Raw genomic sequence first — 25,638 nt, 5'->3', positions numbered from 1 at the left:
CTATGTTCATCAGTGATATTGGCCTGTAGTCTTCTTTCTTTGTGACATCCTTGTCTGGTTTTGGTATCAAGGTGATGGTGGCCTCGTAGAATGCGTTTGGGAGTGTTCCTCCCTCTGCTATATTTTGGAAGAGTTTGAGAAGGATAGGTGTTAGCTCTTCTCTAAATGTTTGATAGAATTCGCCTGTGAAGCCATCTGGTCCTGGGCTTTTGTTTGTTGGAAGATTTTTAATCACAGTTTCAATTTCAGTGCTTGTGATTGGTCTTTTCATATTTTCTATTTCTTCCTGATTCAGTCTTGGCAGGTTCTGCATTTCTAAGAATTTGTCCATCTCTTCCAGGTTGTCCATTTTATTGGCATAGAGCTGCTTGTAGTAATCTCTCATGATCTTTTGTATTTCTGCAGTGTCAGTTGTTACTTCTCCTTTTTCATTTCTAATTCTATTGGTCTGAGTCTTCTCCCTTTTTTTTCTTGATGAGTCTGGCTAATGGTTTATCAATTTTGTTTATCTTCTCAAAGAACCAGCTTTTAGTTTTATTGATCTTTGCTATTGTTTCCTTCATTTCTTTTTCATTTATTTCTGATCTGATTTTTATGATTTCTTTCCTTCTGCTAACTTTGGGGTGTTTTTGTTCTTCTTTCTCTAATTGCTTTAGGTGCAAGGTTAGGTTGTTTATTCGAGATGTTTCCTGTTTCTTAAGGTGGGATTGTATTTCTATAACCTTCCCTCTTAGAACTGCTTTTGCTGCATCCCATAGGTTTTGGGTCGTCGTGTCTCCATTGTCATTTGTTTCTAGATATTTTTTTATTTCCTCTTTGATTTTTTCAGTGATCACTTCATTATTAAGTAGGGTATTGTTTAGCCTCCATGTGTTTGTATTTTTTACAGATCTCTTCCTGTAATTGGTATCTATTCTCATAGTGTTGTGGTCGGAAAAGATACTTGATACAATTTCAATTTTCTTAAATTTACCAAGGCTTGATTTGTGACCCAAGATATGATCTATCCTGGAGAATGTTCCATGAGCACTTGAGAAAAATGTGTATTCTGTTGTTTTTGGATGGAATGTCCTATAATTATCAATTAAGTCCATCTTGTTTAATGTATCATTTAAAGCTTGTGTTTCCTTATTTATTTTCATGTTGGATGATCTGTCCATTGGTGAAAGTGGGGTGTTAAAGTCCCCTACTATGAATGTGTTACTGTCGATTTCCCCTTTTATGGCTGTTAGTATTTGCCTTATGTATTGAGGTGCTTCTATATTGGGTGCATAAATATTTACAATTGTTATATCTTCTTCTTGGATCGATCCCTTGATCATTATGTAGTGTCCTTCTTTGTCTCTTCTAGTAGTCTTTATTTTAAAGTCTATTTTGTCTGATATGAGAATTGCTACTCCAGCTTTCTTTTGGTTTCCATTTGCATGGAATATCTTTTTCCATCCCCTTACTTTCAGTCTGTATGTGTCTCTAGGTCTGAAGTGGGTCTCTTGTAGACAGCATATATATGGGTCTTGTTTTTGTATCCATTCAGCCAATCTGTGTCTTTTGGTGGGAGCATTTAATCCATTTACATTTAAGGTAATTATCGATATGTACGTTCCTATTTCCATTTTCTTGATTGTTTTGGGTTCCTTATTGTAGGTCTTTTCCTTCTGTTGTGTTTCTTGCCTAGGGAAGTTCCTTTAGCATTTGTTGTAAAGCTGGTTTGGTGGTGCTGAACTCTCTCAGCTTTTGCTTGTCTGTAAACGTTTTAATTTCTCCATCAAATCTGAATGAGATCCTTGCTGGGTAGAGTAATCTTGGTTGCAGGTTTTTCTCCTTCATCACTTTAAATATGTCCTGCCAGTCCCTTCTGGCTTGCAGAGTTTCTGCTGAAAAATCAGCTGTTAACTTTATGGGGATTCCCTTGTGTGTTATTTGTTGTTTTTCCCTTGCTGCTTTTAGTATGTTTTCTTTGTATTTAATTTTTGACAGTTTGATTAATATGTGTCTTGGCGTATTTTTCCTTGGATTTATTCTGTATGGGACTCTCTGTGCCTCCTGGACTTGATTAACTATTTCCTTTCCCATATTAGGGAAGTTTTCAAGTATAATCTCTTCAAATATTTTCTCAGTCCCTTTCTTTTTCTCTTCTTCTTCTGGAACCCCTATAATTCGAATGTTGGTGCGTTTAATGTTGTCCCAGAGGTCTCTGAGACTGTCCTCAGTTCTTTTCATTCTTTTTCCTTTCTTCTGCTCTGCAGTAATTTCCACTATTTTATCTTCCATGTCACTTATCCGTTCTTCTGCCTCAGTTATTCTGCTATTGATCCCATCTAGAGTATTTTTAATTTCATTTATTGTGTTGTTCATCATTACTTGTTTCATCTTTAGTTCTTCTAGGTCCTTGTTAACTGTTTCTTGCATTTTTTCTATTGTATTTCCAAGATTTTGGATAATCTTTACTATCATTATTCTGAATTCTTTTTCAGGTAGACTGCCTATTTCCTCTTCATTTGTTAGGTCTGGTGGGTTTTTATCTTGCTCCTTCACCTGCTGTGTGTTTCTCTGCCTTCTCATATTGCTTATCCTACTGTGTTTGGGGTCTCCTTTTTGCAGGCTGCAGGTTTGTAGTTCGCATTGTTTTTGGTGTCTGTCCCCAGTGGCTAAGGTTGATTCAGTGGGTTGTGTAGGCTTCCTGGTGGAGGGGACTAGTGCCTGTGTTCAGGTGGATGAGGCTGGATCTTGTCTTTCTGGTGGGCAGGTCCACGTCTGGTGGTGTGTTGTGGGGTGTCTGTGGATTTTTTATGATTTTAGGCAGCCTCTCTGCTAATGGGTGGCATTGTGTTCCTGTCTTGCTGGTTGTTTGGCATAGGGTGTCCAGCACTGTAGCTTGCTGGTCGTTGAGTGAAGCTGGGTGCTGGTGTTGAGATGGAGATCTCTGAAAGATTTTCGCCGTTTGATATTATGTGGAGCTGGGAGGTCTCTTGTGGTCCAGTGTCCTGAAGTTGGCTCTCCCACCTCAGAGGCACAGCACTGACTCCTGGCTGCAGCACCAAGAACCTTTCATCCACACGGCTCCTCAATTTGGGATGATTTGTTGTCTATTCATGTATTCCACAGATGCAGGGTACATCAAGTTGATTGTGGAGCTTTAATCCGCTGCTTCTGAGGCTGCTGGAAGAGATTCCCCTTTCTCTTCTTTGTTCTCACAGCTCCCGCGTCTCAGCTCTGGATTTGGCCCCGCCTCTGCGTGTAGGTTGCCGGAGGGCGTCTGTTCTTTGCTCAGATAGGACGGGGTTAAAGGAGCAGCCGCTTTGGGGGCTCTGGCTCACTTAGGCCGGGGGGGAGGGAGGGGCACGGAGGCGGGGCGAGCGTGCGGTGGCGGAGGCCGGCGTGACGTTGCACCAGCACGAGGCGCGCCATGCGTTCTCCCGTGGAAGCCGTCCTTGGATCCCGGGACCCCGGCAGTGGCGGGCTGCACCGGCTCCCCGGAAGAGGCGTGGACAGTGACCTGCGCTCGCACACAGGTCTCCTGGCGGTGGCAGCAGCAGCCCCAGCATCCCACGCCCGTCTCTGGGGTCCGCGCTTTCAGCCGTGGGTCGCGCCCGTCTCTGGAGCTCCTTTAAGCAGCGCTCTGAATCCTCTCTCCTCGCGCACCAGGAAAGAAAGAGGGAAGAAAAAGTCTCTTGCCTCTTCGGCAGGTCCAGACTTTTTCCTGGACTTCCTCCCGGCCAGCCGTGGCGCACTAGCCCCTTCAGGCTGTGTTCACGCCGCCAACCCCAGTCCTCTCCCTGCGCTCCGACCGAAGCCGGAGCCTCAGCTCCCAGCCCCGCCCGCCCCGGCAGGTGAGCAGACAAGCCTCTTGGACTGGTGAGTGCCGGTCGGCCCTGATCCTCTGTGCGGAAATCTCTCCGCTTTGCCCTCCCTCCGCACCCCTGTGGCTGCGCTCTCCTCCGCGACTCCGAAGCTTCCCCCCTCCGCCACCCGCAGTCTCCGCCCACGAATGGCCTTCCTAGTGTGTGGAAACCTTTTTTCCTTCACGGCTCCCTCCCACTGGTGCAGGTCCCGTCCCTATTCTTTGTCTCTGTTTTTTCGTTTTTCTTTTGCCCAACCCAGGTACGTGGGGAGTTTCTTGCCTTTTGGGAGGTCTGAGGTCTTCTGCCAGCGTTCAGTGGGTGTTCTGTAGGAGTTGTTCCACGTGTAGATGTATTTCTGATGTATCTGTGGGGAGGAAGGTGATCTCCGCGTCTTACTCTTCCGCCATCTTCCCCAGAAGTCCCTTCCCTTATGTCTTATTCATATTCTGTTATGTTAGCCAGAACTCTTGAAATAAGATTAAATGAGATTTATGGTAGTAATTCTTATTTTATTATCTGATTTAAAAGTAAATCCTTCATAATACATGTGAGTTTGTTGGTACTCCTGAGAGTGGATTTTGTGCATAGAAAAATTTTAATTTCTAAAAATCATCATTCAGTTTATTAACGTGACAAATCCAAATGTATCATTCCTTTAAAGAAATTTTAGATTCAGTTTGTGACGACATGGATGGATCTTGAAGGAATTATGCTAAGTGAAATGAGTCAGACAGAGATAGACAAATACTGTACTTATATGTGGAATCTAAAAGAAACACAACCCACCAAACTCATAGGAAAGGAGGTCAGATTTGTGGTTCCCAGAGTGGGGATAGAGGGTGGGGGAGGGGGAACTGCAGGAAAATGGTCAGAAGGTACAAACGTACAACTAGAAGATACATGAGCCCTGGGGATGTGACGTGCGGCGTGGTGACCGTGGCTCACACTGGATATGATCTACAAGAAAACTGCGGAGACAGTAGATCCGAAGAGTTCTCATCACAAGGAGGAAATTTTTTTTCTTTTGTTTCATTGTATCTACATGAGATAATGGATGTTAACTAAGCCTATTGCGGTAATAATTTCACAATATATGTAAATCAAACCACCATGCTGTATGCCGTAAACATTTATAGTAACGTATGTCAGTTATTTCTCAGTAAAACTGGAAAAAATACTAACTTTTTAGATTCAGCTTATGAAAAATTATACATTTTGCAATTTTTAACAATCACTTTCAAGGAGACTCTAAGTAGGGTTTTTATTCCATTTCATAAGCTTAATGTAAAACATTTAATATTTCATTTATAAATTGATTGTAACTGGACTTTCCTAAGTACTTAAGTTCTGTATATCCAGCTAATTAGAGTGTAAATATGGTGATTCATACATTTGCTTAAATGTTCCAATACTTTTTACAAACATATGAAGTTTTCAACTTAAAATCACACATCTAGGGCTTCCCTGGTGGCGCAGTGGTTGAGAGTCCACCTGCCAATGCAGGGGACACGGGTTCGTGCCCCGGTCTGGGAAGATCCCACATGCCGCGGAGCAGCTAGGCCCGTGAGCCATGGCCGCTGAGCCTGTGCGTCTGGAGCCTGTGCTCCGCAACGGGAGAGGCCACAACAGTGAGAGGCCCACGTACCGAAAAAAAAAAAATCACGTCGAAATCAAGTTTTCCATTACATTTAAAAATTAGAATCACAGGGCTAATGTGATGCTAAATGCAGCCCTGTTTAGCATGTTAATGTGTTCTGATAAATTCTTTTAATCCTAACACCGTACTATTAACACAGAAGGTTTGATTTTCATAAACATTTCTGTATTTAATTCTGATTCTTCCTAGGAGTTTAATATTGCTGACCCACTAAGGAAACTGTCATCTCAGAACAAATGAAACTGAATTTCCTTCCCTGGTGGCTCCTTGGTGGCCTCCTCGGAGAGCTTTCCCGGGCAGAATGAGGACAGACCCTTCCCTGAACACTGATGTCGTGGCAGGACCTCTCACACACAGGGTCTCAAGCCCCAGTGGCTGTAGTTAGGTTGTGATTTACTTCATGGGGCTGCTTACATCATTTGGGTAAATTTTGTGTTTTTATGGTTCTTAAGACTGTAGACATTCCTGCCTGGGTCTGAAAACCTTTGTATTCTTCATTAAAAAACAAAAAGTTGTTTTCCTGTCCCACAGGCCAGTGACAACAATGCCGTGGCAAAACGAGTTTCTGTATCGCACGTGTCTGCCAATGGCGTGACCTCTCAGGTCGTTTTACTGACATGTCAGGGTTGTGACAACCCTGTGAATGTCATGATGCCTGGGAGACAGGAAGCCATAGGCGGAGGGAGGGATGGCTTTTCTTTCCGTGTGATTTGTGTCCTCCATGGAGCTTCTCCAGTGCCCTTCACCGTCCGGATTGTTTCTGTCTTTTGCGGGCAGCATGCCCGTGTGTTGTTTTAAAATGTGTGTTCCCCTCCCTCACACCTCCCTGTAAATGGGCTCTTAGCTTTGGAGATTTCTCTTAGAGAAATAAAATATTAGATAAGTTGAAGTCTTCTGATTACAATCCCTCAACCAAATTCTCTTTTCTTTATCTGTCCTTCTCTTTCACCTTTTGGTGGCAACGACTATCCTGATTTGTGTTCATTATCCAGTGCATGTGTGTTGGGGGGAGGGCTTCCAACTTGTACTAAATGTGTCCCTATTGATAAATAATATGCAGTCTTGTTTGCATGGTTTTAATTGTTTGAGTGTGTATATGCATTTAAACATAGATACATAATTGTTTCACAACTTGCCTTTTTACCCCTTCACATTGCTTTAAGCATTTCCATGTTAATATGTATAGTTTATTTAATTTTACGTGCTCATCATATTTTACTACAGTAATTAATGTTCCATTGTATGCATGGACCACATTAATGTTTTCTGTCTCTGTGCGATGAGCAGTAGGTGATTCCTGTTTTTCACTATTAAAGACACAGTGCCGCAACTAAAATGCCTGTGTACATTTCTGCAAACGTTTGTGAGGCAAGTCTAGTCCATATGTTCATTTAAAAATTTTCTAAAAGTGGCCAAATGCTCTCCAGAATGATTCTACAGTTTTCTCTTCCACCCGCAGAGCTGCTGTTCGGCGTCACCAGCTTTAGCACTGTTTGCTAAACTGAGGATATGAAATGGTATCTCTTTGTTAGTTTAATTTGAATTTCCCAGTGGTTTTGAACATCTTTTCTCTTTTGTAATTTGCTTATTTTTCTTATAGGTTATTTGTATTTTTCATATGAGTGTATAGTTCTTTATGTATTCCGGAAACCAGTTCTGTCAGTCTTTTGCATTGCAAGTATTTTCTTTTCACTTTCTCTATAGCTTTTGTAGTATAGTTTAAATTTTATTGTAGTCAGATTTATCAGTGTATCACTTTATGGTTTGCTATTTTTATGTGTTCTTCAGAAATCCTTCCTTAACTTGTAGTCATAGAACTGTTCTCGTGTCTTTTTGTTTTGTTTTGTTTTTCCAAAGTTTTAAAGTTTGCTTTCTGCACTTAGGCCTACTTTTATTTTCCAACTTTAAAAATTGTGGCAAAATACACAGAAGATAAAATTGACCATCTTAATCACTTTTATGGGTGCAGTTCGGCGGTATTAAATACATTCATAGTGTTGGGTGGCTCCCACCTCCGTCATCTCCGCAGCTCTTTTCATCTTTCAGATACAAAACTCTGTTCTCGTTAAACAACTTTTTGCTTTTTGTATATTGCATAAGATACTGGTCCAGCTTAATATTTTTGCATGTGGACATCTAGTTTTTCCAGCACAATTTGCTGAAAAGACTGTCTTTTCCTCTTTTAATGGTATTGGCATTCTTGTTGAAAATCAATTGACTGTGTATGTAAGGATTCGTTTCTAGGTTATTATTCTATCGTTTTGACTATCCAGAGTCCTTTGAGAGTCCGTATGAATTCTAGGATGAGTTTTGCTATTTCTGCAAAAAATGTCTTTGGAATTTTGGTCGGTATTGCATTGAATCTGTAGATTGCTTTGGGTATTGACATCTTAACAATATTGTTTTCCAGTCCATGAACATGGGATGTCTTTCTGTTTGTTTAGTGTTCTTTAATTTCCTTCACCAGTGTTTCGTAGTTTTCAGGGTACAAGTCTTTCACCTCCCTAATTTTATTCTTAAGTATTTTATTCTTTTTGGTGCTATTATAAATGGGTTTTAAAAAAATATCCTTTGTTGGTTGTTCATTGTAAGTATATAGAACACAACCTATTTTTTTGTGTTGACTTTATATCCTGAAACTTGGCTGAATTCATTAGTTCTGGTAATTTTTGGTGGATTTTCTACAAATTTAGGATTTTCTACATATAAGATCTGTTGAGATTTTTATTGGAATTTCATTGAATTTGTGGATTAATTTGGGGAAATGGACATCTAAAAATGTTGAATTGTCTCATCTATTAATATGGTTCATCTCTATTATCTCTTTGCTCATGAATGTTTTATGACTTTTATTATCAAGACATTGCACTTATTTTATTGAGCTTATTCCTAGATACTTTATAGATTTTGTTGCTATTATAAACTATTTTTTGTCAGCTTTATCTAGATGTAATTCACATACTGTAAAATTCATACTTTTAAAGTATACAATTCAGTGATTTTTCAGTATAGTCATAGAGTTATACAACCATCACCACTAATTTTAGAATGTTTTCATTACCCCAGGAAGGAGTCCCATACCCATTAGAATAAGAGCTTTTAAAATTTGCATTTTCTAATAGTAAATGAAAACAGTTTATTTTTGTATATGTATTTGGTATTTCATAACCTTGCTGAACTTTCTAATTAGTTCTAATAGTTTTTCTGTACTGTATATGCTTTTGGATTTTCTATGTAGAAATCACATTATCTGTGAATAAGACAGTTTGTTTCCTCCTTTCTAAACTTTTTTTTTTCTTTTTCTTGTCTTTTTGCCTTGGCTAGGGCCTCCATATGATATAAATGGTATATTTGTGTTATCCCTGAATTTAAAGAGAAATGCTCCTAATGGTTTTTAGTAGCCACCTATTGTCATTTTAAGGAATTTCCTGTTCCTAATTCTCTTTATCATGAATGATACTGAAATTTTATCAAATAATTTTTCTGAAAATTTTAACATGATTATATGGTTTTTATATTGATTTTTCATGTGGTGGATTACATTAATAGTTATTCTACTATTGAATTATTCTTATGTTCCTATGACAACTCAGTTGGCCATTATAAACTCTTAACATATGTACCTTTGAATTCGATTTACTCTAATATTTTATTTAAAATGTGTGTTCATAATTGAGATGTGTATAAATTTTTCTTGCCCTTTTCCAGTCTTTTAAAAAAATTTTATTATTTTTTAACTTGAAGTATAGTTGATTTACAATGTTGTGTTAGTTTCAGGTGTACAGCAAAGCGATTCAGTTATACATACATATATATCTATTTTTATCAGAATCTTTTCCCTTCTAGGTTATTGCAAAATGTTGAGTACAGTTCCCTGTGCTAAACCGTAGGTCTTTGTTGGCTATCTGTTTTATATATAGTAGTGCATATATGTTAATCCCACACTTCTAATTTATCCTTCCCCCACCTTTCCCCTTTGGTAACCATAGGTTTGTTTTCTATGTCTGGGTCTATTTCTGTCTTGTATATAAGTTCATTTGTATCATTTTTTTAGATTCCACATATAAGCAATATCATATGATATTTGTATTTTTCTGTCTGGTTTACTTCACTTAGTATGATTATCTCTAGATCCATCCATGTTGCTGCAAATGGAATTATTTCATTCTTTTTTTATAGCTGAGTAATATTCCATTGTATAAATATACCACATCTTCTTTATCCACTCATCTGTCCATGGTTGCCTTCATGTCTTGGCTATTGTAAATAATGCTGCTATGAACACTGGGGTGCATGTATCTTTTTGAATTATGGTTCCAGTCTTTTTTTTTTTAACATCTTTATTGGATGGTTCCGGTCTTTTTTTTTTTTTTTTTTTATAATGACTTTATATTTTTATTTTTTTTTTATTTTACAAATTTAATCAGTTATACATATACATATGTTCCCATATCCCCTCCCTTTTGTGTCTCCCTCCCACCCTCCCTATCCCACCCCTCCAGGCGGTCACAAAGAACCGAGCTGATCTCCCTGTGCTATGCGGCTGCTTCCCACTAGCTATCTACCTTACGTTTGGTAGTGTATATATGTCCATGCCGCTCTTTCACTTTGTCACAGCTTACCCTTCCCCCTCCCCATATCCTCAAGTCCATGCTCTAGTAGGTCTGTGTCTTTATTCCTGTCTTACCCCTATGTTCCTGATGACATTTTTTTCTTAAATTCCATATATATGTGTCAGCATACAGTATCTGTCTTTCTCTTTCTGACTTACTTCACTCTGTATGACAGACTCTAGGTCCATCCACCTCATTACAAATAGCTCAATTTCATTTCTTTTTATGGCTGAGTAATATTCCATTGTATATATGTGCCACATCTTCTTTATCCATTCATCCGATGATGGACACTTAGGTTGTTTCCATCTCCGGGCTATTGTAAATAGGGCTGCTATGAACATTTTGGTACATGTCTCTTTTTGAATTATGGTTTTCTCAGGGTATATGCCCAGTAGTGGGATTGCTGGGTCATATGGTAGTTCTATTTGTAGTTTTTTAAGGAACCTCCATACCGTTCTCCATAGTGGCTGTACCAATTCACATTCCCACCAGCAGTGCAAGAGTGTTCCCTTTTTTCCACACCCTCTCCAGCATTTATTGTTTCTAGATTTTTTGATGATGGCCATTCTGACTGGTGTGAGATGATATCTCATTGTAGTTTTGATTTGCATTTCTCTAATGAGTAAAGATGTTGAGCATCCTTTCATGTGTTTGTTGGCTGTCTGTATATCTTCTGTGGAGAAATGTCTATTTAGGTCTTCTGCCCATTTTTGGATTGGATTGTTTGTTTGTTTGCTATTGAGCTGCATGAGCTGCTTATAAATTTTGGAGATTAATCCTTTGTCAGTTGCTTCATTTGCAAATATTTTCTCCCACTCTGAGGGTTGTCTTTTCGTCTTGATTATGGTTTCCTTTGCTGTGCAAAAGCTTTGAAGTTTCATTAGGTCCCATGTGTTTATTTTTGTCTTTATTTCCATTTCTCTAGGAGGTGGGTCAAAAAGGATCTTGCTGTGATTTATGTCATAGAGTGTTCTGCCTATGTTTTCCTCTAAGAGTTTGATAGTGTCTGGCCTTACATTTAGGTCTTTAATCCATTTTGAGCTAATTTTCGTGTATGGTGTTAGGGAGTGATCTAATCTCATACTTTTACATGTCCCTGTCCAGTTTTCCCAGCACCACTTATTGAAGAGACTGTCCTTTCTCCACTGTACATTCCTGCCTCCTTTATCAAAGACAAGGTGACCATATGTCCGTGGGTTTATCTCTGGGCTTTCTATCCTGTTCCATTGATCTATCTTTCTGTTTTTGTGCCAGTACCATACTGTCTTGATTACTGTAGCTTTGTAATATAGTCTGAAGTCAGGGAGCCTGATTCCTCCAGCTCCGTTTTTCGTTCTCAAGATTGCTTTGGCTATTCGGGGTCTTTTGTGTTTCCATACAAATTGTGAAATTTTTTGTTCTAGTTCTGTGAAAAATGCCATTGGTAGTTTGATAGGTATTGCATTGAATCTGTAGATTGCTTTGGGTAGTAGAGTCATTTTCACAATGTTGATTCTTCCAATCCAAGAACATGGTACCTCTCTCCATCTATTTGTTTCATCTTTAATTTCTTTCATCAGTGTCTTATAATTTTCTGCATACAGGTCTTTTGTCTCCTTAGGTAGGTTTATTCCTAGGTATTTAATTCTTTTTGGTGCAATGGTAAATGGGAGTGTTTCCTTGATTTCACTTTCAGATTTTTCATCATTAGTATATAGGAATGCCAGAGATTTCTGTGCATTAATTTTGTATCCTGCAACTTTACCAAATTCATTGATTAGCTCTATTAGTTTTCTGGTAGCATCTTTAGGATTCTCTATGTATAGTATCATGTCATCTGCAAACAGTGACAGCTTTACTTCTTCTTTTCCGATTTGGATTCCTTTTATTTCCTTTTCTTCTCTGATTGCTGTGGCTAAAACTTCCAAAACTATGTTGAATAAGAGTGGTGAGAGTGGGCAACCTTGTCTTGTTCCTGATCTTAGTGGAAATGGTTTCAGTTTTTCACCATTGAGGACGATGCTGGCTGTGGGTTTGTCATATATGGCCTTTATTATGTTGAGGAAAGTTCCCTCTATGCCTACTTTCTGCAGGGTTTTTATCATAAATGGGTGTTGAATTTTGTCGAAAGCTTTCTCTGCATCTATTGAGATGATCATATGGTTTTTCTCCTTCAGTTTGTTAATATGGTGTATCACATTGATTGATTTGCGTATATTGAAGAATCCTTGCATTCCTGGAATAAACCCCACTTGATCATGGTGTATGATCCTTTTAATGTGCTGTTGGATTCTGTTTGCTAGTATTTTGTTGAGGATTTTTGCATCTATGTTCATCAGTGATATTGGCCTGTAGTTTTCTTTCTTTGTGACATCCTTGTCTGGTTTTGGTATCAAGGTGATGGTGGCCTCGTAGAATGAGTTTGGGAGTGTTCCTCCCTCTGCTATATTTTGGAAGAGTTTGAGAAGGATAGGTGTTAGCTCTTCTCTAAATGCTTGATAGAATTCGCCTGTGAAGCCATCTGGTCCTGGGCTTTTGTTTGTTGGAAGATTTTTGATCACAGTTTCAATTTCAGTGCTTGTGATTGGTCTGTTCATATTTTCTATTTCTTCCTGATTCAGTCTTGGCAGGTTGTGCATTTCTAAGAATTTGTCCATTTCTTCCAGGTTGTCCATTTTATTGGCATAGAGTTGCTTATAGTAATCTCTCATGATCTTTTGTATTTCTGCAGTGTCAGTTGTTACTTCTCCTTTTTCATTTCTAATTCTATTGATTTGAGTCTTCTCCCTTTTTTTCTTGATGAGTCTGGCTAATGGTTTATCAATTTTGTTTATCTTCTCAAAGAACCAGCTTTTAGTTTTATTGATCTTTGCTATCGTTTCCTTCATTTCTTTTTCATTTATTTCTGATCTGATTTTTATGATTTCTTTCCTTCTGCTAACTTTGGGATGTTTTTGTTCTTCTTTCTCTAATTGCTTTAGGTGCAAGGTTAGGTTGTTTATTCGAGATATTTCCTGTTTCTTAAGGTGGGATTGTATTGCCATAAACTTCCCTCTTAGAACTGCTTTTGCTGCATCCCATAGGTTTTGGGTCGTCGTGTCTCCATTGTCATTTGTTTCTAGGTATTTTTTAATTTCCTCTTTGATTTCTTCAGTGATCACTTCGTTATTAAGTAGTGTATTGTTTAGCCTCCATGTGTTTGTATTTTTTACAGCTCTTTTCCTATAATTGATATCTAGTCTCATAGCATTGTGGTCAGAAAAGATACTTGATACAATTTCAATTTTCTTAAATTTACCAAGGCTTGATTTGTGACCCAAGATATGATCTATCCTGGAGAATGTTCCATGAGCACTTGAGAAAAATGTGTATTCTGTTGTTTTTGGATGGAATGTCCTATAAATATCAATTAAGTCCATCTTGTTTAATGTATCATTTAAAGCTTGTGTTTCCTTATTCATTTTCATTTTGGATGACCTGTCCATTGGTGAAAGTGGGGTGTTAAAGTCCCCTACTATGATTGTGTTACTGTCGATTTCTCCTTTTATGGCTGTTAATATTTCCCTTATGTATTGAGGTGCTCCTATGTTTGGTGCATAAATATTTACAATTGTTATATCTTCTTCTTGGATTGATCCCTTGATCATTTTGTAGTGTCCTTCTTTGTCTCTTCTAGTAGTCTTTATTTTAAAGTCTATTTTGTCTGATATGAGAATTGCTACTCCAGCTTTCTTTTGGTTTCCATTTGCATGGAATATCTTTTTCCATCCCCTTACTTTCAGTCTGTATGTGTCTCTAGGTCTGAAGTGGGTCTCTTGTAGACAGCATATATATGGGTCTTGTTTTTGTATCCATTCAGCCAGTCTGTGTCTTTTGGTGGGAGCATTTAGTCCATTTACATTTAAGGTAATTATTGATATGTATGTTCCTATTCCCATTTTCTTAATTGTTTTGGGTTCGTTATTGTAGTTCTTTTCCTTCTGTTGTGTTTCTTGCCTAGAGAAGTTCCTTTAGCATTTGTTGTAAAGCTGGTTTGGTGGTGCTGAACTCTCTCAGCTTTTGCTTGTCTGTAAACGTTTTAATTTCTCCATCAAATCTGAATGAGATCCTTGCTGGGTAGAGTAATCTTGGTTGCAGGTTTTTCTCCTTCATCACTTTAAGTATGTCCTGCCACTCCCTTCTGGCTTGTAGAGTTTCTGCTGAGAGATCAGCTGTTATCCTGATGGGGATTCCCTTGTGTGTTATTTGCTGTTTTTGCCTTGCTGCTTTTAATATGATTTCTTTGTGTTTAATTTTTGACAGTTTGATTAATATGTGTCTTGGTGTATTTCTCCTTGGATTTATTCTGTATGGGACTCTCTGTGCCTCCTGGACTTGATTAACTATTTCCTTTCCCATATTAGGGAAGTTTTCAAGTATAATCTCTTCAAATATTTTCTCAGTCCCTTTCTTTTTCTCTTCTTCTTCTGGAACCCCTATAATTCGAATGTTGGTGCGTTTAATGTTGTCCCAGAGGTCTCTGAGACTGTCCTCTGTTCTTTTCATTCTTTTTTCTTTATTTTGCTGTGCAGCAGTTATTTCCACTATTTTATCTTCCACCTCACTTATCCGTTCTTCTGCCTCAGTTATTCTGCTATTGATCCCATCTAGAGTATTTTTTATTTCATTTATTGTGTTTTTAATCGATGCTTGATTCGTCTTTAGTTCTTCTAGGTCCTTGTTAACTGTTTCTTGCATTTTGTCTATTCTATTTCCAAGATTTTGGATCATCTTTACCATCATTATTCTGAATTCTTTTTCAGATAGACTGCCTATTACCTCTTCATTTGTTAGGTCTGGTGGGTTTTTATCTTGCTCCTTCTCCTGCTGTGTGTTTTTCTGTCTTCTCATTTTGCTTATGTTACTGTGTTTGGGGTCTCCTTTTTGCAGGCTGCAGGTTCGTAGTTCCCGTTGTTTTTGGTGTCTGTCCCCAGTGGCTAAGGTTGGTTTAGTGGGTTGTGTAGGCTTCTTGGTGGAGGGGACTACTGCCTGTGTTCTGGTGGATGAGGCTGTATCTTGTCTTTCTGGTGGGCAGGTCCACGTCTGGTGGTGTGTTTTGGGGTGTTTGCGGACTTTTTATGATTTGAGGCAGCCTCTCTGCTAATGGGTGGCGTTGTGTTCCTGTCTTGCTAGTTGTTTGCCGTAGGATGTCCAGCACTGTAGCTTGCTGGTCGTTGAGTGAAGCTGGGTGCTGGTGTTGAGATGGAGATCTCTGGAAGATTTTCGCCGTTTGATATTATGTGGAGCTGGGAGGTCTCTTGTGGACCAGTGTCCTGAAGTTCGCTCTCCCACCTCAGAGGCACAGCACTGACTCCTGGCTCCTCAATTTGGGATGATTTGTTGTCTATTCATGTATTCCACAGATGCAGGGTACATGAAGTTGATTGTGGAGCTTTAATCCGCTGCTTCTGAGGCTGCTGGGAGAGGTTTCGCTTTCTCTTCTTTGTTCTCACAGCTCCAGGGTCTCAGCTTTGGATTTGGCCCCGCCTCTGCGTGTAGGTCGCCGGAGGGCGTCTGTTCTTCGCTCAGACAGGACAGGGTTAAAGGAGCAGCTTCTTCTGGGACTCTGGCTCACTCAGGCCGGGCGGGAGGGAGGGGCACGGAGTGCGGGGCGAGCCTTTTGGGAGGTCTGGGGTCTTCTGCCAGCGTTCAGTAGGTGTTCTGTAGGAGTTGTTCCACGTGTAGCTGTATTTCTGGTTTATCTGTGGGGAGGAAGGTGATCTCCGCGTCTTACTCTTCCGCCATCTTACCCGGAAGTCTGAACTATAATGACCTGGTTCCGGTCTTGATATCATTATACCAGCATCATAACATGAGTTGTGAGCTTTTCTTGTATTTTTATTCTCTGAAACAGTTTGTATAACAGAGAATTTTCTGTTCTCTGAATGTTTGTAAGAACACACTTGTAAAATTGTCTAGATCTGATATTCTGGCAGAGGAAAACTGAATCCAAATTAATTCTTGTAAATGGTCCAGTATTCTGGTCCCCTGCCTGCCCATCTGCACAGCCATATCCCCTTGAGTGCAGGCAGATCCTGTGGGTATGATGAGATATCACTCCTGTGGTTAGTTTATGAGTCAGTTGACTCTGAGCTAACCAAAAGGGAGATTATTTGGGTGGGACTGACCTCATCAGGTGATCCCTTTAAAGGGACTGGGTTCTTCCTATAGTCAGAGAGTTTAGAAGTGTGAGAGGGACTGTTGAGGGGCCAGGTGGCAAGGATCTGAGAGTGGCCTCCAGTGGCTAAGAGAAGTCCCCAGCTGACGGCAAGGCAAGGGGACTCCATTCCTACTGCAAGGAAGTGAACTCTGCAGACACTCTGAAGGGGCTGGAAAGCATCACTTTCCCTAGTTTAGCTTCCAGACGAGGATGCAGCTGGCTGTTCCCTTGATTTCAGCCTTGTGAGACCTGCAGCAGAGAATTTAGCCACGATGTGCCCTGACTTCTGGCCCACAGAACTGTGAGCTAATAAATGGGTGCTATTTCAAGTCACTGAATTTGTGGTAAGTTTCTGCAGAATAGAAAACTAATACAATTGTACATGGTTTATTCAGGTTTTCTACTTCTTCTGTCACTTTTGGTAACTTGCTTTTCAAGAGGATATATCCATTTCCTCGAAAGTTTTAGCATCTATTGGCATAAAATTGTTAATAATATTCTCTTGTGATTCTAAAAACATCTCCTGTCTGTAGTTGTGTTCCCTGTATTTTTATACATTCCTGTGCATGTGTGTACACAGTATGCACACACAAATGTATAAGTGTACATGTGTGCATGCATGCATATACTATGTGTATTTGTATCTTTTGTATGCATGTGTACCCTCTCTTTTTCTTGATTATTTTTGCCAGAAGCTTGTTCATTTGATTAAACTTTCAAAGATTCAGCTTTCTATTATTTCTCTATTTTCTATTTTCACCATGTCTACTCTTTATTATTTCCATTCTTCTACTTTCTCTAAATTTACCCTGCTATTCTTTTTTAAGATCCTTGAGGCATAGCAATACTTGGTTTATTTATTTTTAATCTTTAAAAAAATAAAATCAGTTAAGTTTATAAATTTCCCCTAAGGCATCACTTTGACTGAACTTCACACATATAATATGTAGTATTTTTGTTGTTGATGAGTTCTAAATATTTGGTAATGTCTTTAATTAATGAGTTATTTAGTTGTGCATTTTGAAGGTTTCTATAATGCAAGTTTTTTAAAATGTGTTTTTATAGTAGTATTCTTATTTAATTGGAGAAGTACGATAATATATGTTACTAAGTTTTTGAAATTTGCTGAGGCTTCTTTTGTGATGTAGGATATTTTCAAAGCTATTCCCATGTACTCCTAAAAATATATATTTTCTATTTGTTAGGAACACATTTTGTTAGAAAAATAAATAGATTATAGATGGTAGATAGATGCTAGATAGGTAGGTAGATAAAGGTAATATATGAAAGATGTAGAAGATTAGAACAATAAAATGGATCAAGGGTGCTAATTCTGTTTTAATCTTGTTCAGCCTTACTAAATTTTGGTGTTTAGTCTTTCAGGTTCTGATGAGAGCTTTGTTAGGATCTTCCACTATGTTGGAGGAGTTCTCATTCTTTTTCTTTATCTGTTTTGAATTTATGAGGTTGGGTGCATAAAAATTAATGATGATCATATTCCTTGGTGTAATTTTGCTTTCAATATTATGCATTATATCCTCTTTAGCCTTAGGATTGTTTTTTGCTTTAAATTATATTTTGTCTTTAGTATTATATACCAACTTCCTTTTCTGTAGCATTTACTTAGTATATTCTTTTAAAAAATCTGTTTATTTTCAACATTTCTGTATTTTTTTTCGGGTATGGCTTTTGTAGGTAGCAACTTTTTGAAAGTTGGACTTTCAGAAGCTCCAATCTAATCATGTATGATTTAATAGGAAATTAAAATTCAATTATATTTCTTATTATTACTTGTGTGTTTGTACTTACACCTAATATCTTATTTTGTTTTTTCTCTTTATATTCTTTCTTTGTTTTGGGGGAGTCTTTTCCTGACTTTTGTAGTGTGACAAAATATTCTATATTACCTGTTCCCTACATACCTTTTTCACCTCTGATGGTTTTGAAATAGACTGTACTTCTATCCATTTACTGGATATCCTTAACATTTTAAACATATATTCATAACTATACATTTGTCTAACACAGAGGACAGAAAATTATAGCCCATCTGTCTGTCAACCTGTGCTTATAAATAAAGTTTTATTGGAACACAGCCTTGTCCATTCATTTACATATTGTCTGCTTTTATGCTACAATGATAGAGTTGAGTGGTTGTGACAGAGATTCTATGACTCACAAAGCCTAAATATTTACTAATGTCCCTTTTCAGAAAATGTTTGCCATCCTCTGGCCTAATACAATGAAGAGTGATTTAGCCTCTATAACATAATTTGATGCAACTACACATGGAACAACCCCTTCTGTAAATATTTTTATTATTGCCTAGGTTGTTAGTTTTGCATGTAGAAAATAATGAAAAATTGGACATCATAATTTTAAAAATCAACGATTAATTAAATTTAACTATTTAAAAAAATTCTGTGCCTACCATTGCTCTTGTATACTGTGCTTTCCCTTTAGGTTCAGTTCCCATGTTTTACTGAAGATCTGGGGTGATGACTTATTTTATCTCTGAAAGTATGTTTATTTTGCCCTCACTCTTCATTGACAGTTTAGCTGGATATAAAGTTCTAAGATGTCAATTATTTTCCTGCTGCTTTTTGGCGGTATTACTTAATTGTCTTCTAGCATATTTTTTTTTTTGCTGAGGTGAAGTTTTCTCTCCTTTTAATTATCCTTTTTTTCCCCTAGATATTTCACCTTTTCTTTTTGGTAGCCTTTAATACTTTCTTTTTATGCTTGATACTCTGTAGTTCCTCACACCATTTCTAGTTGTATGTATTTTATTTATGTGATTGATACCTTGTAATGCACTTTAAATTTGAGAAAGCAAGTCTTTAATTCTGGAAATTTCTCATCTGTTATCTTTTCAAATGTTGCTTCTTCACCATGTTCCCTCTATTCTCTTTTTCTGGAACCTACATTTGATGTGTGTTAGATATATGATCTAACCTCCATATCCCTTAATTTGTCTTTCATTTATTTCTTTGTCTTTCCAATGTCTGTGATTCCTTAGTACTATTTCCTAAACCATTAATACACTCCAACTATGTCTTTGGCCTAGAGTATGATTATTATTATTGATATTATTTTAATAATTATTTGTTTATTTCCAAAACTTCTAGCTAGTTTTTAGAATATCTACCTGTTTCTGCCTATTTTTGTTTCATAATTTGTTGATTTCATCTGAACAAAATTAATCTTCCAATAGTTGATTTTAGTAGTTGAATATCACTCTTAGTATTGGATTTTCTCACGTGCTATGGAATTTTGGTTTGTATAGATTTTCTTGTTGCCTTCTTTTCTTCTCCCCTGACCATTTTATCTTATTTTTTACCCCAGCCGCATCTCAAATTTTATTCCTTGCTGCTATGTATTTAGAGTAGGGGGACAACAATCCTTTTTCACCAAGCATCCAGGGTGCATTTTAAAGGTAGAGCCAACAGGATTGTTAGTGAATTGGATGTGGAGTGTAAGAGAGAGAGGAGTCAGGTATGAAGTCTTGGTTTTGGCTTATGAAACACTTGACTAGTGCTATTCACAGAGAGGGGGGAATACTGGGGAAGGAGCAAGATTGGGAGAAAGAATAAAAAGTTCTTCAGTCACCATCGTGTAACAACTCTGAACTTAAAAAAAGTACATGTTTTAATATTTACATTAAAGTTTTAAAAAGAATTCTTTAGTTTTATTAATGTTTGTTATGCTTTTTTTTGCTATCCCAGTGGAAATGTTCAAAAAGGCAGTTGGATGGATATATGAGCCCAAAGTTCCAGACTTGAGTTAAAGATATAAATTGGGAGTAATAAGCATACCGTGGTATTCAAAGCTATTGGGCAGATCCTATATGGTGTGAGCCTTGAGGCATCTAATTTTTCAGTCTGGTAGAGGAGGCAAAGCTTGCAAAGAAGACCTAAAAGGGACTCCCAGGATGTTAAGAGGAAGATGAGAGAATTGACCAATGGGCAAGAGAAGAAACCATTTATAGAAGGAGACTTAACCATTGCAATTGGCAAGAAGACTTGACAAAACATTTCAGTGGAATGGTGCGGGTGAGAACATAGTTGGACAAAGCTAAAGAGAGGTGGAAAGGTAAGGCAGTGGGGAGACCAAGGATTGACACTTTCAACGAGCTTTGGAGCGAAGGGAGCAGAGAAATGTGCTGGGGTTGGAGGCAGATATGGAATTTTATGTTTTGTTTTAAGATGGGAGACATTGGGGTATGTTCTTATGCTAAGGGAGTCCTCTGAGCCCTCTATTCACTTTCCCCACTGTTTGTTCCCGTGTTCTCCTGTGGTAAAGTGAGGAATAGGCCCTGTGGCATCTGTTCAGAAGTCCCTCAAGTTCCATTCTACTCCCGCTCCTGCTATCACCACCTCTCATGAGGCAGCTTGGAGTGCAGTTGGGGTTGCTTGGGGACATAGTTCAGGCTTGGACTCAATTCAAGGACAGATTCAAGGCCTGGCCAGGGACCAGAGACCAAGTGTCCTCTCGGGGTGACGACTGGAGGGATGGTTATGCTGGTAAAAGCCATTCCTAACATTGCTGGCGAGGACGTCTGAATTCAGTTCCTGGCCTCCCCTGCCTAGTACGCGCCCCCCGCCCCGCTTGGACAGCGGGGGACACAGGCACGAAGGTGTCACTGCTCTTGGAAGACAGGACATGGGTGGTGGGAGGGGCGTGCCCTCTTCTCAACTCCATGCGGAAGCCCTTACTTCCCCCTTGTCTTTGTTCCTGCCAGGATCCTCGCCACAGCTGGCACTGACTTTGACCTGAGAACCCTGCGGGCTGTGCGTGTGCTGAGGCCCCTGAAGCTGGTGTCTGGGATTCCAAGTGAGTCTGGCAAAAGCAATCAGGCCCAGCCTACCTGGACACTGACCTCTCTCCCAACCCCTGTCATGGCCAGTTAGGCCCTAACAGTGGGCCCTTTGGTGACTCTGAGCTTGCTGCCATTGACCCCGGGGAACCAGGCACGAAGAAGGGAGGAGCGGCCCTCCTCCAGTCTCTCCCAACTCTGTGAAAACCCAGAGGGTAACTTGCCGTCCCTACGGGGAAGCTTTGATCCTCCTCACACCCTCTGCTGTATTTCCAGCTCTTTGCTTCTTTTTCTGTGGTTAAAGGGCAGGTGAGAGATCGGCCAAGGTGGTGGGGCAGGATGCCTGAGAACATATTCAGAGACTGCAAGGGACCACCTGTCTTGGCTCAGGCTGGGCAGGGCTGTTGGGACCTGTGACCTGGTTAAGACGTGCTCTGGGACTGGGCTGCTCAAGAGGCCACGCGAGGGCAGGGGGTGGCCAGGCTACCTTGAGAGCCGGTGACTGCCTGTGCCCGTGTTCCTCCAAGCCAGTGGAAGTTTGGGTTTCCCTCAGGGCCTGGGTGGCAGGGCCCTGGGGCTGTGTCGCCTGAGCCCACTGCAGGGAAGACTGCTAGTTGGCTCCGTGTTCTGCCCTAAGACCCTGCCAGGCAAAGGCTCAGGCCTGTACCCAGGAGCTGGGGTGAAGCTGGAAGTGGGGATAGTGGGGTTCAGCCTCTTCTACCCAGTTCCTCTGGTCTGGACATACCCATGCCCTGCGGTCACTGGTAAAACACTCCCTAGGAGTAGGCCCCCTGCTTTACTTTCCGTGAGGGGTGGGTCTGTCAGGAACCCCTGCTCTTAGTTCCCAGGATCCCCTGATTAGTTCCCAGGATCCCTTGCTTGTCCCTCCCAGGATCCCCTGCTCTTCCCTCCCAGTATCCCCTGCTTTTAGTTCCCAGGATCCCCTGCTTTTCCCTCCCAGGATCCCCAGCACTTAGTTCCCAGGAACTCCTTCTTCTCCCTCCCAGGATCCCCTGTTCTTCCCTCCCAGCATCCCTTGCTTAGTTCCCAGGATCTCTTGCTTTTCTCTCCCAGAATCCCTTGCTTTTCTCTGTCAGGATCCCCTGCTCTTCCCTCCCAGCATCCCCTGCTCTTAGTTCCCAGGATCCCCTGCTTTTCCCTCCCATGATCCCCTGCTCTCAGCTCGGGGAGGATTCCCTCATCTTTCCTCTCAGGACTCTCTGCTCTTGCTCCACCCTGAGCCCTCCATAGACTCAGAGATGTCACCAGAACTTCATACTGACACCCCCACACGCTGCTCCTCCCTGGAACTGGGACAGTGCTCAGTCCACTGCCCCCTGCCCCGAGACCCTGTGCTTTGTCCCCCTCCCCGAGGACTCTCAGCCCCGCCCACCCAGGCTCTTGCTGTTCTGTCCACGCCCCCAGCCCACTGCCCACTCTGCCCACTGTGCTCTCTGACCTGCCCGCTTTGCCTGCTCTGGCCCCAGGTCTGCAGGTGGTGCTCAAGTCCATCATGAAGGCCATGGTTCCGCTGCTACAGATTGGGCTGCTTCTCTTCTTCGCCATCCTCATGTTTGCCATCATTGGCCTCGAGTTCTACATGGGCAAATTCCACAAGGCCTGTTTCCCCAACAGTACAGGTGAGGCCTAGCAGCGCTCCTCAGACCCAGATGAGGACCACAGACTCATTCATCCTGGAGAGATGCAGTGTTGTGGGGGGGGGGGTTGCCCTCTAGATGCCAGACAAAGGAGGTGGACCCAGACAAGATAAACACAAACAGATAAAATAATTACAGATTATAGTAACTTCTAGGAGGGCAACAAGAAAGGTATTTGCAATAGAGTAATTTGGGGGCCTGCTTCACAGAGAGTGGCCTGGGGAGGCCTCTCTGCCAAGGTGACAACTGGACAGCGATCTGAGTGCCGTGAGAGGGGGCCTGTGTGGTTGCCTGCCAGAAGCTCCAGTACGAGGAACAGTAAGAGTGAAAGGCTGGAGTGAGAAGCAGTGGGTGCAGAGGGGGTCCTGTGGGTTCAGGCCGTGCTAGGACTCTGAGTCCAGGAGAGATGGTGGCTGGGGCCAGGCTGTTTGGCCTGTGGGTTCAGGCCGTGCTAGGACTCTGAGTCCAGGAGAGATGGTGGCTGGGGCCAGGCTGTTTGGCAGTCAGAACGGGTGAGGTTCTGGTTCTATTTTGCATTGAGGCCTGCTGAGCCAACTGGGTTTTCTGGGCAATTGTACGTGGAGTAAGAGAAAGGGAAGAGTTAAGGATGACACTAAGGTTTGTGTCTTTTTTTTTTTTTTTTGGCCGCGTTCGGTCTTTGTTGCTGCGTGCGGGCTTTCTCTAGTTGCAGCGAGCAGGGGCTACTCTTCGTTGTGGTGCGCGGGCTTCTCATTGAAGTGGCTTCTCTTGTTGTGGAGCACGGGCTCTAGGCGTGCGGGCTTCATTAGTTTGCAGCATGCAGGCTCCATAGTTGTGGCTCACAGGCTCTAGAGCGCAGGCTCAGTAGCTGTGGCGCACGGGCTTAGTTGCTCCACGGCATGTGGGATCTTTCCGGACCAGGGCTCGAACCCATGTCCCCTGAATTGGCAGACAGATTCTTCACCGCTGCGCCACCAGGGGAGTCCAAGCTTTGTGTCTTGCGCTACAAAGGCGTTAAAGGAGGAAACCTGTATGATCATCTCAATAAATGCAGAAAAAGTTTTGATTAAAGTTTAAATGATTCATAATTAAAAAAACCTCTTATCAAAGTGGAAATAAAGGGGAATTTTCTTAAACTCCCTAAAATTCCCTGCAAACATCATACTTTGTCATAAGTTTTGTGAGCTTTCCCTTTAAGGTCAAGAACAAGATAAAGACACACATGGTCACTTCTGGTCCACGTAGCCTTGGTGGTCGTGGCCAGTAACGTGAGGCAAGAAAAAGAACTCTATCAAGAATGTGAAAGGAGGAAATAAAACTGTCATTATTTACAGAGAATATGATTATTTACAAATAGACAAACAGTGACTTCCTAGTCTTCTTTATGAGCGTTTGTTAAGATACTTGGAGGGAAAGGAATAAATGTGTGTGATCATCAGTTTTGCCTTCTAAGCCTGGGAGCATTTGCTTTCCATCCTGGCAATTCCTCAAAATTTCTCCCATGTTGATAGGAGCGATTTTCCATGTGTTGTTATACATTTGTTTTTTTAAATAGTTTTTTCTATCCTTTCGTTAGGATTTTGGGAGTGGAGGGGATTAACATGTGCTGCTTGCCCCCTTATTCCAGAGATTAGCCCTGGTTTTCTGCAATTTATTTAACATGTCTCTGTGTGGTCCCTGGCTGCCGGCTAGACTGCAGGCCAGCAGGAGCATGTCCCCTTTGTTGGGGCCAGTGCCGTGAGGACTGGGCCCTGAAGCCCGGCCATGCTCTGGGCCCATGTTGGGTCGACCCGCCTGATGAGCACCAGGACTGCAGTGCTGAGTCCTGCTTGGTTCTGGCTCCAGTGTGACAGACAGATCTGCACGTCGGGGGAGTTTGGGCGGAGGTTTGGCTGTGAGGGAGAATCAGGGTGTTGGTGGTAGGAAGAGTCGGAGGTTAGGAGTCTGTTGTTTTTGATTTTAAGATGAGTGAGTCCTCAGCATGTTTACATAGTGACGGGCAGGTTCTAGTGGGGAAGGAGAGGTCGACCAGCAGCTCCTGAGGGGGGGGTCTGGGGGGGGCGGGGGCAGACCGGAGGCACGGGGACACAGCCGGCGCAGGTGCAGGAGCGGCAGGGAGCAGAGTTTCCCTCGGTGCCTGATTCCTGCCCCACTGTGATGAGGTCTCTGGGGCCCACAGTCCCTGCAGGGGTTGGAGAACTTGGCGTCTCTGAGCTCAGCCTTGCTCCCTTCTCCTCCTCGCAGACGCAGAGCCGGTGGGCGACTTCCCCTGTGGCAAGGAGGCCCCAGCCCGGCTGTGCGAGGGTGACACCGAGTGCCGGGAGTACTGGCCGGGACCCAACTTCGGCATCACCAACTTCGACAACATCCTGTTCGCTGTCCTGACGGTGTTCCAGTGCATCACTATGGAGGGCTGGACCGACATCCTCTACAGCGTGAGTTCTGTCTTGACCCTAGAGCTGCTGGGGCCCCGCTGATGCGGAGCCTCTGTTCAGCCCCAGGCTCCCTCCTCGCCCCACAGGATGGAACACAGGCTCCTTCAGGCAGCTCCGCCTCGGGGCCCCTGACCTGGGTCCTGGAGTCTCCGGGATGGCTTTTCTTATGAGAGTAAAGCTGAGGGCCAGGTGGTGGAGGTCAGAAAAGAAAGTTCCAGAGAAGGTGCTCCTGCCGCCGCTGCTGACGACGGCCCACTGCGTGAAGAGCTCTGTCCCTGTGAGCTCGTAGACGATGGGAGAGAGGCTCGGAGAAGCTAGTCAGCTGGCCCTCGGGCCGAGGCAGCAGGTGGCTGCCTGGTGAACAGGGCAGGAGCAGGGCTGAGCGCAGGGAAGCTTCCCTGATTGCGCCGGGGTCCTGGTGGTGGGAACGGGCGTCGTGTACCTTTGTTTCCTTCCC

The 25,638-nt window shown here is 41.7% G+C and overlaps 1 protein-coding gene across 2 annotated transcripts in view; it reads left to right on the top strand.

The window, feature by feature from the left end:
• Positions 1 to 25,638, top strand: part of CACNA1B (calcium voltage-gated channel subunit alpha1 B) — a 200,241-nt gene that overhangs the window by 31,014 nt on the left and 143,589 nt on the right. For both annotated transcript variants that reach the window (XM_060100653.1, XM_060100655.1), the window contains exons 4-6: positions 21,035 to 21,126; positions 22,597 to 22,749; positions 24,991 to 25,181. In XM_060100653.1, the coding sequence (XP_059956636.1) occupies positions 21,035 to 21,126; positions 22,597 to 22,749; positions 24,991 to 25,181 (436 nt within the window). The remainder of the gene's footprint in view (positions 1 to 21,034; positions 21,127 to 22,596; positions 22,750 to 24,990; positions 25,182 to 25,638) is intronic.

Source organism: Mesoplodon densirostris, chromosome 6 (assembly GCF_025265405.1).
Source record: "Mesoplodon densirostris isolate mMesDen1 chromosome 6, mMesDen1 primary haplotype, whole genome shotgun sequence".
NCBI classification, from domain to species: Eukaryota; Metazoa; Chordata; class Mammalia; order Artiodactyla; family Ziphiidae; genus Mesoplodon; species Mesoplodon densirostris.
The sequence above is the reverse complement of the archived record's forward strand: the minus strand, read 5'-3'. Positions and strand labels throughout refer to the sequence as shown.